The following is a 13,196-nucleotide window of genomic DNA, read 5'->3' as shown; positions in this document are numbered from 1 at the left end:
TCAACCTACGTCAGATCAAATATTTGTGGGGGAGCATTAAGAAAACATCATTTTTACAATGAAGGCTGAGACCATGTCAAGTTAAAATGAATGTGAGACCTTATATCAGGGAGTGTAATGATAGGACAAGGGGTAACTGTTTCAAACTGAAGAAGGGTAGATTTAGATTGGATATTAGGAAGAAATTATTTACTGTGAGGGTGGTGAGACACTGGAACAGCTTGCCCAGGGATGTTGTGGATGCCCCATCCATGGAGGTGTTCAAGGCCAGGCTGGATGAGGCTTTGAGCAGCCTGGTCTAGTGGGAGGTGTCCCTGCCCATGGCAGGGAGCTTGGAACTAGATGATCTTTAAGGTGCCTTCCAACCCAAACCATTCTATGATTCTATGATTCTATGATATGGGATATCCCAATGACAGTCAAGCCATGACAAACACCTCTGACACAAACGGTGTGAAAGCAAGGCAGCATTGCAGGCAACAGTGTCAGTCTCTTCAGAATAGCACAGTGCTGCTGTAGAAAGATGCCAGGTGGGCTGTGATCTCCTGTCTGGAGGAGCTTGACCAGACACCTCATTTTCTTTGGCCCAGTCCATGGAACAACTGAGGGAGAAACCATTATCGAGAGCTACAGCACCAAGATCTGCAATGACAATCAGTTAAGACAGCCAGCTGCAGGCACTCTGGGTAAAATGACTTCTTTCTCTGAGAATGGCTGCTTCTGCCCCTCATGGAAAGGCAGCTTCCAGATTCACAATGTGGAATGAAGACAAACACAAAACAATTAACATGCTCCTTCCTACTGGCAAAAGAGCAGGAACAAGGAGAACAAAATCTCAAGTTCTGCGTAGGTTTTTGTGATTGGATGGTCTATGAGCTGACCTGGACTTCATATCCTTTTGGATAAAAAGTGCCTTTTATGTTCTCAGGTGTCCAAGTCTCAGGTACTCAAGAATCTGTTGGTTTAGGGACAGCTCCACAATGAAATACCTGGCAGAAGAAAGGGCAGCAGAGCCTTAGCCGACCTCTTTCTTTGGACAAGCATTGTCAAACAAGGACATGTGACAGAATTGTTTGTACTGCTTTGCACAGTTGTGCCAATTGTACCAGGTAGCTTTCCAACTGCAGGAAAGTTTGCTTACTCTCTCTAGACCCCATGTCAAGCAGACTATACAAGACCTTTTGTGTGTTGACGCTATCCCGAGGGCCTGTTCTCATCCAGATCTTCATTTGCTCATGGGTAGATTCTGCTGTTTGGAACTGGCCTTGCAATAACCACCAGTTTGAGCACAGAAAACCAAAGCGGGGTTCTAGGAAAGACAGCAGCATGTCTTTCTCATACACTGTCAAAACTGACCTTATCCTCCACGTCTTTGCTTATTGTGGGCGTGTTCTGAACCTGAAACTACAATTCTTGGAGAGAAAACATGGCTCTTGTATAACTCATGAAACAAAGCTCTGCATCAAACACATACAAAACTGTTGTGCAGGTCTGGAAACGGGACACTACACCAAAGTCAAATTCACCAGGTATAAAAAACACCTCTGGGATCATTTTTATTCATGGGTGGATAATCCAGCACTTGCTCTTGTTAAATTTTATACAGTTGGTGATTGCTCAGCTCTCTAGTCTATCCAGATCTCTCTGTAAGGCCCCTCTACCCTTGAGGGAATCCACAGCTCCTCCTATTATAGTATAGTATCATCAGCATATGCCCACTTTGGCATGTTCTCTTCAGCCCCTTCACCTTCAGCTTCGAAGGACTCCTGATAACCATTATTTTGTGGACATGAACCTTAAAAGCAAAGCAAGGTGTGATACACTCTCTGTAATGCTCGGGGTCTGGGCACACCTCCCAGGATTTTATTATATGCCAGATATTCTCCTGGCCACCTAGCACTAGAAAGCACTTCTGCCTTTCCTTATGTCTGTGGTACCACCTTACCTCCTGAGCTACACAAATGAAATGGGGACCCACTCTGCCTGTGGATACAAAAGAGGGAATGTGGGTACTTGTTTAAGCGTTCAGTGCCTTGGCTCACTGCTACACCTAACTGTTGGGGAAGAAACACCCTGCTGTTATTCACCACTCGTAAGACAGGTTATGGTGAAGTGTTAATAAAAACATTTATTCATAACATCCAAAGAAGGCAACACACTGAACTATATTAATAAAAAAATGTAAGTAATTAAATAAATTATATAATTATATTATATTATATAATTATATATGCCAAGGTTCATTTGGAAACCCTTACTGACCTGACCTTGTGTCTGCTCAGACAAAATCCCTGGCAGTTTTGGCCACAGTGGATAACATGCCCCCTTCCTGTAGTGGAGAGTCTCATAAGACAAAAATTATTCAGGATCCTCCGTCTGACATCTCAGCCAAGGATAGGGCTTCTCCCAGAGAGTTTCCATTAAAATACCACCATATTCTCCTAGTTTCACGAGGCTTACTCACCCTTTGAACTCAGGGGAGGGTGAGCGAGGAGTTGAGGTAGTAGCTGAGGTGCCCAGTCCCCTGGCTGTATCCATGTGACATGCTCTCAGACCAGGCCTCTAGAGAGACTGATATCTTCTTACTAGAACTGCATCCTTACTGCCTCCCTCTCAAGGAGATCTTCAGCCATTCTTCTCAGCTATGATAGCACCGTCTTAATGCTTTAAAGTATCTGGAAGCGTCTCTTTGAGGCTGGCTGTCTTCTCCAGCACCTGGCTGGCTGCTAAACTGTTCCTTGCCTCAGTGAGAGGGAAAACCGTCCTTTTCTTTGCTATTTCACCAGGATGTTTCAGTATGGGAGGACCACCTAGTCCACACTGATCTGTATATTAACAAATGGATATGAAGAGCTAAGTAGAATACACGTACAAAACTCGTTACTGATGTTTGATTGACCAGATGATGGAGATTTTTGATTAACAGCACACTTGGAAGGCGCATTCTCTATTCCCTTTCTCCATCAACATACTATTACATATTTTATAGGTAGGGATAACATTTTCTGAGAAGCACTTCTACCATCAGAAAAAGCAGACAAGCTTTTTAGGCTTTGTTAAAGGCTGAAACAGAAGCAGTAGGCCTGGCTTAAAAAAAAAAAGGTGAAAAGTATTATTCTGTGCTTAATCACAGATACATATCTGTCAGACTATCTGTGGGGAAAACAAAAAAAACCCAAACAAAACCGAACAAAACCACTTGGCTGATATCTGTGGAGAGGTCTAAAAAAAATAACACTTCCACTACAATCTTGTCTTGCTTAAGTCCTCAGATTGCCTTGGTGACAACAACTCGGCAAGGAGAATGTAGATTTCTATGGCACGATTATTTTCACAGGAGGAAGCAGGCTGAGGCAAAGAAAACTTCACTGTCTAAACTTTTGAGAGCAGTACAGCCAGCCTACCTCTTCTCCTTAACAGAGATCACAGTCATCTCCATGTATGTTCTAAGGAATTATGTCATACTGCCTTTTGGATTCCCCCCCCCCCGCCTTTTTTAAAATCACATAGTGCTTTATAGAGGTCAGAATGGTTTCCTTACTGTTTGTCCATTCCATTATTTCAATACAGAACAATAGCTTTTATAGCTGAAATGCTTTTATAACAGAAATATATTTGCTATTGTATATTATGATTGTCCTACAGACCATGAATGCTCCTTTAGCTGGATTTCACAGTTCCTCTGTCATCTGCCAGGCCATTAAGTTGCCCATGGAAGATCTGAGAGATACATTGCAAGTGCATACAACAAACACATTTGGAATTTACTACTTTTTACTTTGTCTGGGGCTATGTTTTACTATTACTCCTCGAGAATAAAATAATTGGTTATAAAACCTTCACACTCATCAAAAGATCTTTTTTAAATATCCCAACTTTTCAAACAAAATGTGCCTACTTTTGACTTTCATCTCAATTGGTTTTCTCACACGCACCCTTCTTTATTTCTCCAGTTCTGTTAGTAGAATAATAGGCCAAGTCCTGTTGTCACTTATCTGCTGTGTAGCAACGCTCAGCTGCATTTCATACATTCAAAAAAGGACCAACTGAAAGACAGTTCTGGTCTGTTACTACAACCATAATAAAAATTGACTAATTATTGTCAGATTGACTAATAACTTCTAATTATGCTTTCCATTGCCAAGGTTATTCACATTTTTTGTTTTTATTAACATCCCAGTATCTCGTTGCAAATGAGGCATAAAGGAACGCGAGCATTATTTCCCAGTCTTTTCTCTAGTCCAGCAGTCCTGATGTACTGGTGGAAAACGCTTTGTTATACAGAATAAAAAAACTAATATTTGCTTGCCCTTCAATCAAAAATGGATCCATTGAAACGAAAATCTGACCTAATCCCATTAACTTATTCTTATGGTGTCAAAGGTCAAACTTCTGAAGAGCAGCAGCAGGTGGGTCACAATCCAGACTGTATAAATTCCCAAGGGCTCAGCCAGTCTACCTACACACAGCTGGAAAGCTGTATTGCCTTTGGTGCTGAAGCTCTAAAGGTAAGCATTTCTCTAGGAAAATTAACCTTCGCACTGTATTATTTCTTGCTTATGTCTAAACTTAAAAAGAGAGCAATTATTGTGTTGTGTTTGGTATCTTTAAGGACAGAATATTTACAAATCTTCTCACCTGTGTGTATGTGTTCTACACTATGTTATTATGTGTAAAACCTGAGTATTTGTTTTCAGGACACTTTTTTAAAGTTTATTCTTTGCACTTAAAATATGATTTTATTTCAGAGCAGCCTATCCTCTCATTCAGTACCTTTTAAGTTTGATTTTGGCAGCCAAAGAGTAAGTTTGCTTGATTGACCTCTGGTTCAACAGAGTGCACTGAGAGCACAACTGTGGCATTCAGTGAATTTGCTAGGTTTATTTTAGTTTCTTTAGCTTTTTATGAAATTTCTCTAACAGTTGCATCCCTGGAAAATACATCTGGTCAACACTATACAAGATAAAAATGTGTGAGGGTGTACAGACTTATATTTTTACCATAATCTATAAATGGGAACTTGTATACAGAAAGGAAATTGAGAGAAATGTGTATGTGAGTGTATGGGTATACTCACAAGCATGGTCACCCAAAACCTTGGTGGAGTTTAATACTCCAAAGACAAACATATCATCCTAGCATTAAGCACTTACATAAGGGGCTGGATTTTGGAAGACAACAAACTTTCATCATTTTTATAAATCACAGGAAGGAAACTAGATTCATGCTGACCTCAACAGTCGTGCTTTATATAAGCACAGTGGCTACACAGGACTTATACTGTCCAGCACTTTATAGCAGCCTCAGACAGAAACAAATACAAAGCTTTTACTGGTCTATGTCACAAACAAATATCCAGTGCTGTAGAATAGAAATGCAGACATTTAACAGTGCTGTATTATAGCAGACATTACCATTTTATCATGTCTGCATTTCTATTCTATCTGAATGTTACTAACAAAATTTAATTTCTCAGACTATATATATGCTTATATATATATATTTAGGCAAAGGGTGGAATATGAATTTTGTGCATCAGTCGCTCTCCTAGGCTAGGTGACCTTAGACAAATTATATTGCCTATCCATGCTTCCATTACTAAAACAAGGGTAAAGACACAAGCCCTTAAAGATCTACTGACAGTAAGTACTGTGCAACAAACAGATATTTTACTGCACTATTTATTTTTAGAAAATAAAAATAGTCAGCCCCCCCCTGCTTTTACTTATATCTGTCCAAGCCTAGAGCAAGTCTACTGAATTTTGCACTTTAAATTTCCAGCTTTGCAAGTATATCAAAGACAGATCGTATTTTCTTGTTTTCATCAAAGGTACTTACAAAGTACGAAGGAATGTTAGTCTTCACTGAATGAAAATAAGTACAGGCAATTGTTGTTTTACTGCTTGGAAAATGTAAACAGAAATCACATACAGATTTAAGACCTCTGAGGAACTTTACTGCCAAAAAGGCAACTGAATATAAATTCAGAAATAAACAGATTTATGAATATAGAGTTTCTAACATGCATGAGAGGTGAGCATAGCAATAGGCATATTACCACAGAATCACTTCAAAACTACTTCTTTATACTTCATTGCCTAAAAACTACTATTAAAGTGCATTGTGCTGTGTTTGTGCGGTATTCCATCATTGCGTTGTCATTGTACTTCTGCTGTTTGGTCTAGACGATACAGGTTCCACAATGGGCTCCATCGGTGCAGCAAGTGCGGAATTTTGTTTTGATGTATTCAAGGAGCTGAAAGTCCAGCATGTCAACGAGAACATCTTTTACTCCCCCCTGACCATCATTTCAGCTCTGTCCATGGTCTACCTTGGCGCAAGAGAAAACACCAGGGCTCAGATCGATAAGGTGAGGCTACAGTTCAGGATTTAAACCTTCCTGCTGCTCAACAGAGCCACAGCACTTCATTATATGATAATGTCCCTTGTGTAGCTCAGAAGCTAAAAAATCTGGATCCAGAATTATCAAAAGCTGCAGACGCCTCAAACTCCTGTAATGTTAAACAAATGCATCAGCCTTGAAACTGGAAGAAATTTTAATTTTATCATTGTTAGCAGTAGGATTCTCACAGAGAACACCACATTCCAGTGGTCATTTGTTTAGAGTAAGGAAAGTAGATAAAATCTCCGGGGAAAGAGCCAAAACATGTCTCTAGACTGCAAAATGTTTCACATGAGTTTCCTATATCTCTCACTTCCTTCAAAGAGGGTGTCTGCCTTGTTACCTGGAAGAAAGTATTATTAATAGCACACACTGGAGCTGATTTCTAGATGTTCAATAGAAAAAGAGATCATCTAAGCAGGCAACAGTAGGCACAGCTATTCACAGATGGTGCAGACGGATTGCACCTTTTGAGTCATCCAGTTTCTCACTTACCCAATAGGTTTACTTAAAACATCATGTGTTAATCTCAGTTGCATAATCTTTTTTTTTGTCATACCTGTTATTTCAACTGCTGTTATTTTCAATTACAGGTTTTTCACTTTGATAAAATCTCGGGATTTGGAGAGACTACTGAAACTCAGGTACAGAAATAATTGCATGTCCTTCTCTATGTCACTTTCTCCTAGGAGCAAAATCCAGCAGTTAAAGCAGTCTCTTAGCAGTTCCAGCCCCTCTCTGATGAGCAGCTAGTGCTCTGCATCCAGCACTTGGGGGCTTGGGGGAACACTTCGTTCGTACGAATAGGGAAGGGAGGTGACGAATGATTCAGAACAAGCATAAGACGAAACCCAGCACCATAATATTGGGCAAATAAGGAAAACTATAGATATTTCTATGCTTAGGCAAGGTAGCTGGATGTTCCTGGTTAAATGGGACTGGTTGGGAATGGAGGAAAGCCTACCCGATCTGCTGAAGCTAGATTACTGTAGCGGGTAATTAAGAGTCCCCCTGAGAGAGGCATGAGGAAATTACAGTAGAAAAACAGCACAAAATTGTATATATTAGAAAGTTACTACATCAGTGTAGTTATAGCAATAAGACATACAGGATGAACAACAGTTTTGTATGCAGAATTGTCTGAACTACTCTACTCTTCTCATATAGTATGAAAAAACTACTAAGTACTAAAATTAGAATAACATCATCTATCTTTTTATTTGTATTCATGCCAACCATTCAGTGCGGCACATCTGTAAGCGTCCACACTTCACTTAAAGACATGTTCACTCAAATCACCAAACCAAGTGACAATTACTCAGTCGGCTTTGCCAGTAGACTTTACGCTGAAGAGACATACCCAATCCTACCGGTGAGTTGCTCTAAGATCTGTTCTGAATGTTATTTCCATGTCAAAATTGTACTATTCTGTAATGCAAAAGCACTGTCAGAAGTCTACATTCTGCTAAAGAAATATTCTTCCGTATTGAAGACAGGATCCATGACTTCTCTCTGTCACAGCCCTAAATCTCTACAGCCTTGAGAAAAAATGTGCCAAGCTAAAAAGGTGTTTGTGCAAAGTACAATCATGATCCAATCATGTCAAGGTATAATTAAAAAAGGTAACTTTTGCTGGAAAGAGTGAACTCCAAGTGTTTTCTCAACTTGTAAAACAAACCTGAAAAATAACTTCAGGTTCTCAAAAATATCCCAAGTTTTCCCAATGAAAGTAACATTTAATTTGAAATTAAAGGAAAATACCATTGCAAAATAAAAAGTTTAAAAGTGGGCAAAACAAAAAGCCCATGATACTTCAACTGAAATGACGTGGAACAGGCTGCCCAGGGAAGTGGTGGAATCGCCATCCCTCGAGGTATTTAAAAGGTGGGTAGACGTAGTGCTTAGCAACATGGTTTAGTCATGGTTTTTGTCAGTGTTAGGTTGATGGTTGGACTCAATGATTTGAAAAGTCCCTTCCAACCTAGACAATTCTATGATTCTATGAATGCCATTTTGGATCAAACTTAGTTCTGGAAAACATTTTAAAAAATGTGAGCATATGCTCTTCTTTTAAGAAATGAATGTCAAATCTTAAGATGCTTATGAACTAGAATCATGGCTTACCAATTAGCTTTAATAAGCAGATTATTCATATCTGTTAACTTCAGTCTTGCATTTCACATTTGCAAAATGCTTTGACATTCTGATCTGAAAAATGCGTACTCTTCCTTTGCAGGAATACTTACAATGTGTGAAAGAACTCTATAAAGGAGGCATGGAAACCATCAGCTTCCAAACAGCTGCAGATCAAGCCAGAGAGCTCATCAATTCCTGGGTTGAAAGTCATACAAATGGTAAGAGCAAGCCAAATATCGGCTACCTTCTTTATATAGACATTGCCTTTCAACTTGGGTTTGAAGCAAGAAGTATTTATGCTTACTGTTTGGGTTGGAGACCATCCTGGGATAAAAGGTTCCAGTGGCTCTTCCCATTGTCACAAAATATACAGGTTTACTCATTTTGTAACAAGGAAATCTCTGGGTCTTACATCTCTCATTAGAATTCTTTACAAAGAGGAAACAACAGCTATTCCCAACACTAGTGAGCAAATCCACCTTGGAAGTACAAGATTACAGCTGCAAAAACAAAACAATGTCCCTGTCCTGTATCTTCCCCCCACAGATTCTATACCCTTGATTTAACATTGGGATTTCCAAGTAAGAAGTGTTATACACCGATGTGTTACATACACGTGTTTTCTTTCCCTATGCATTCTTAAAGGAATGATCAAAAATATCCTTCAACCGGGCTCTGTGGATCCCCAGACTCAGATGGTCCTTGTCAATGCCATTTACTTCAAAGGAATGTGGGAGAAAGCATTTAAGGATGAAGACACCCAGACAATGCCTTTCAGAATGACTGAGGTACATGGGCATACATGTCATCTTCTAGAATTTATGGAGAGTAGACAAGTTGTTATACAAGAGCAATCAGTAGTTTTAACCATAAGTAGACATTTCTACACTCTAAGAATAATCTTTGTGAAAACCGTATTATCTTATTTTGTTTTGCAGCAAGAAAAAAAACCTGTGCAGATGATGTATCAGATTGGTTCATTTAAAATGGCAGTGGTGGCTTCTGAGAAAATGAAGATCCTGGAGCTTCCATATGCCAGCGGGGAGCTATGCATGTTGGTCATATTGCCTGATGATGTCTCTAGCCTGGAGCAGGTATGGCCCTGGCAGTTGGGTTTCAGAAAACCATAAACACAGTGATATTTAGGTGCTGCAAAGCCCTTCACAATAAAGTTATCCTAAAACACTTCACCAGCACAGATCTGAACAGTGGCAACATGGGATTGTTGCACAGAGGCGTGCAGCTGTCTCAGTGGTCCTGCAATAGTTTGTGCTGAGCATGGGTTGCTTAAGGAACTGCTTTGGTGGGTTAGATAGTGGTAACTGCAGAACAGATTCTTCTCAGCTAAGCAGCTGTTACTCCAGCACCTTGAGCACCAAAGGTTTTATATCTCCATTCCTGCACTCTAAGGAGCTTTCTGGGAAGTTCATGATAGCTTTACTAGTTGTAATTATTGTTTGGTTTGGCAGTGCTCAACATGCTTCCTTCATACCTTCAAAAATTAAATTATCTAAACTTAGGGTACAGCAAAGGGCTACAAAGATGATTAGGGGACTGGAACACCTCTCTTATGAAGAAAGGGTGAAGGATTTGGGTCTCTTCAGTCTGGAAAAAAGACGACTGAGGGGGGACCTTATCAACACTTATAAATATTTAAAGGGTGGGTGTCAGGAGGATGGGGCCAGGCTCTTCTCAGTGGTGCCCGGGGACAGGACAAGAGGTAATGGGCACAAACTTGAGCATAGGAAGTTTCACCTAAACATGAGGAGGAACTTCTTTCCTTTGAGGGTGGCAGAGCACTGGAACAGGCTGCCCAGAGAGGTGGTGGAGTCTCCATCTCTGGAGACATTCAAAACCTGCCTGGACGCGTTCCTGTGCAACCTGCTGTGGGAGACTCTGCTGTGGCAGGGGTGTTGGACTAGATGATCTCCAGAGGTCCCTTCCAACCCCTACCATTCTGTGATTCTGTGATTCTGTGATCTAAAAACTGAATATGAGGGGTACTGGAATGGTTAAAGCAATTTTAGAAAATAAAATGTACTCGACATACTACTGTTGATATGAACAGAATACAGACATGTGATGTTGTTGTTAGCAGGACAGTAGTTAGTCTGAATAGGAAAAGCTATGTAATAAATGAGAGTTCATTGAATGATTGTACACTAACTCAAAGAATTTAAATTATAAAAATGAAGAGGCATTTGAACACAGCTAAATTTCCTCAGTAATAACTGATAGTAGAGGTATTAGTAATTGGTTAGCACGAACACCTTGTTACTTGGAGGTCTGAAATATAGATAGAGCTTACAACTCAAAAGCACAGAACAATTTTTGGAATATATTTCTGAAGTAAAGATGATAAATAGGGAAAAGCTTTAGGTGAAATTTGCTGATTAGCCATCTCATTAAGAAAATTAATCGGCAGCGAGCCTATTAAAGAAATAGAAAGCAGGACAGAGCAGAGAAGAAAGAGTCACAGTTTGATTTCCTCTCCTAGATAGATTAATGTGTATATACCTGGAAAAAAATGCCATGCCAAGAGCAGTCAGTTTAAAAGAGAAAAAAACCACCACTGGTACTGCACTGCCACAAAGAAAGTTGTGCTCTCATCCCAGAGTTCTCAATTTGCTTGTGTCCTTGCAGCTTGAGAATTCACTCACCTCAGAAAAACTCATGGAGTGGACCAGTTCTAGTACGATGGAAGAGAGGAAAATGAAAGTGTATCTTCCCCGCATGAAGATTGAAGAAAAATATAACCTCACATCTGTCTTAATGGCCTTGGGTATGACCGACCTCTTCAGCTCATCAGCCAATCTCTCTGGCATCTCTTCAGCAGAGACCCTGAAGATTTCTGAAGCAGTGCATGAAGCATTTATAGAAATCTATGAAGCAGGCAGTGAGGTGGTAGGCTCAACAGGAGCTGGGACTGAGGTCCCAAGTGTCTTTGAAGAGTTTAGGGTTGACCACCCTTTCCTTTTCTTGATCAAGCACAACCCAACCAACAGCATCCTCTTCTTTGGCAGATGTGTTTCCCCTTAAAGAGGAGAAAGCTGAACGAATTTCTGTCCCTCACTGCAAGGCCCAAAGCACAGCAGTATCAAGGGTAAAAAGAAACGCATATTTTCTAAAACTGGAAGGCTTTATTTAAAAAAAAAAAAGTTAAGTCAGAGAAATTATGCCATGAAAACAGAGGCCCTTTGCCTTTACTTTCTGGAGAGTAATATTATTTACTCATGGATGAAGAGTTAAGGGAATGAAAATTGGACCCAAAGAAAGCATGATCATGAACAGAGACATTCCTGGTGAAACAGGAAAATGCAGCCTTCTAATTAAGCCAGGTTTCTCTATGGCCAAGCTTCACGGTGACTCCTCTGGAATTAGTCACTTGAAAGCTCCTGGATTAAACTGTCACCAACCTTTCCCCCTCTGACAAGGCAACGGCTTTTCTTTGTGCTCCTGATACTGCAAGGCTCTTCCTCACTTCCTAAAGATGCATTACAGAAATCTTATAATTCATGTTTCTCCTTAAATCTTTTTGGCTCAATTGTCATGACCAAATATGGCATGTTACTATTGAAATTGTCTTCCATGTATCCATATGTAATGGGTCTTGCGGATGTGCTCTTTTCCTCTTTTAATAATAATAAAAATATGTTTAAGCAAATGCATTTCATTTTGAGTATTTCAAGTGCACCTGGGACAGGGTAATCTTGGTTATACATACAAACTGGGGACGAGAGGCTGGAGAGCAGCCTTGCGGAAAGAGATCTGGGGGTTCGGGTTGATGGCAAGTTGGATATGAGTCAATGGTGTGCTCTGGCAGCCAGAGGGGCCAACTGGAGAGCATCAAGCACAGTATAGCTAGCTGGTTGAGGGAGGGGATTGTCCCAGTCTAGACTGCACTGGTACAGCCCCACCTCGAGTACTGTGTGCAGTTTTGCACACCTCATTGTAAGAAGGACATCAAACTATGAGAGTGCGTCCAGAGGAGGGCAACCAAGATGGTTAAAGCTCTCGAGGGCAAGACTTAGAAGCTGTGGCTGAGGTCACTTGGTTTGTTCAGCCTGGAGGACAGAAGGCTGAAGGGTGACCTCATTGCAGTCTACAACTTCCTCAAGGGGGCCAGCACAGGGGGAGGTGCTGATCTCCTCTCTCTGGTGACCAGCAATAGGACACAAGGAAATGGAATGAAGCTGCATCAGGGGAATTTCAGATTGGACATTAGGAAAAGGTTCTCCACTGAGAGGGTGGTCCTCACTGGAACAGGCTCCCCGGGGAAGTGGTGATGGCACCAATCCTGTCAGAGTTCAAGGAGCGTCTGGACAATGCTTTTAGTCATATGGTTTAGTTTTAGGTAGTCCTGTGAGGAGCAGGGAGTTGGACTCAATGATCCTTATGGGTCCCTTCCAACCTGAGATTCCTTTATCAGAGTTGATTCATTGATTACAGAGAGATGAGGAATGAGAGTCTGTCCTAACCCTGGGCTAAATTACAATATTGAGACCAATTTTCTTCCAGGAAGGGACCGGCATGACTCATAATCCCTCATGCACGCAACTCAAACTAGTGAGATATAAAAGTTTCAGCACAAACCATGATTCACCCAGTCTCTCTGAAACAGGAGTTGATAAGCTGTTTGGAAGGCAGCTGGATACAT

At 40.6% G+C, this 13,196-nt stretch overlaps 1 protein-coding gene across 1 annotated transcript; it reads left to right on the top strand.

The window, feature by feature from the left end:
* The first annotated feature begins 6,202 nt into the window (after positions 1-6,202).
* LOC141739232 (ovalbumin-like) lies at positions 6,203-11,578 on the top strand. Its single transcript, XM_074576080.1, has 7 exons — positions 6,203-6,370; positions 6,997-7,047; positions 7,647-7,775; positions 8,640-8,757; positions 9,185-9,327; positions 9,478-9,633; positions 11,183-11,578. Exons 1-7 carry the CDS (start codon positions 6,203-6,205, stop codon positions 11,576-11,578), a joined length of 1,161 nt encoding a protein of 386 aa, XP_074432181.1.
* Positions 11,579-13,196: the final 1,618 nt, after the last annotated feature.

Source organism: Larus michahellis, chromosome 2 (assembly GCF_964199755.1).
Source record: "Larus michahellis chromosome 2, bLarMic1.1, whole genome shotgun sequence".
Taxonomy (NCBI): Eukaryota; Metazoa; Chordata; class Aves; order Charadriiformes; family Laridae; genus Larus; species Larus michahellis.
The sequence above is the reverse complement of the archived record's forward strand: the minus strand, read 5'-3'. Positions and strand labels throughout refer to the sequence as shown.

Coding starts and splice junctions, on each gene's coding strand:
- LOC141739232 (XM_074576080.1), top strand. CDS start 6,203: ATGGGCTCCATCGGTGCAGCAAGTGCGGAATTTTGTTTTGATGTATTC. Junction 7,048..7,646: donor GAGAGACTACTGAAACTCAG/GTACAGAAATAA, acceptor CCAACCATTCAG/TGCGGCACATCTGTAAGCGT. Junction 9,328..9,477: donor TGCCTTTCAGAATGACTGAG/GTACATGGGCAT, acceptor TTTGTTTTGCAG/CAAGAAAAAAAACCTGTGCA.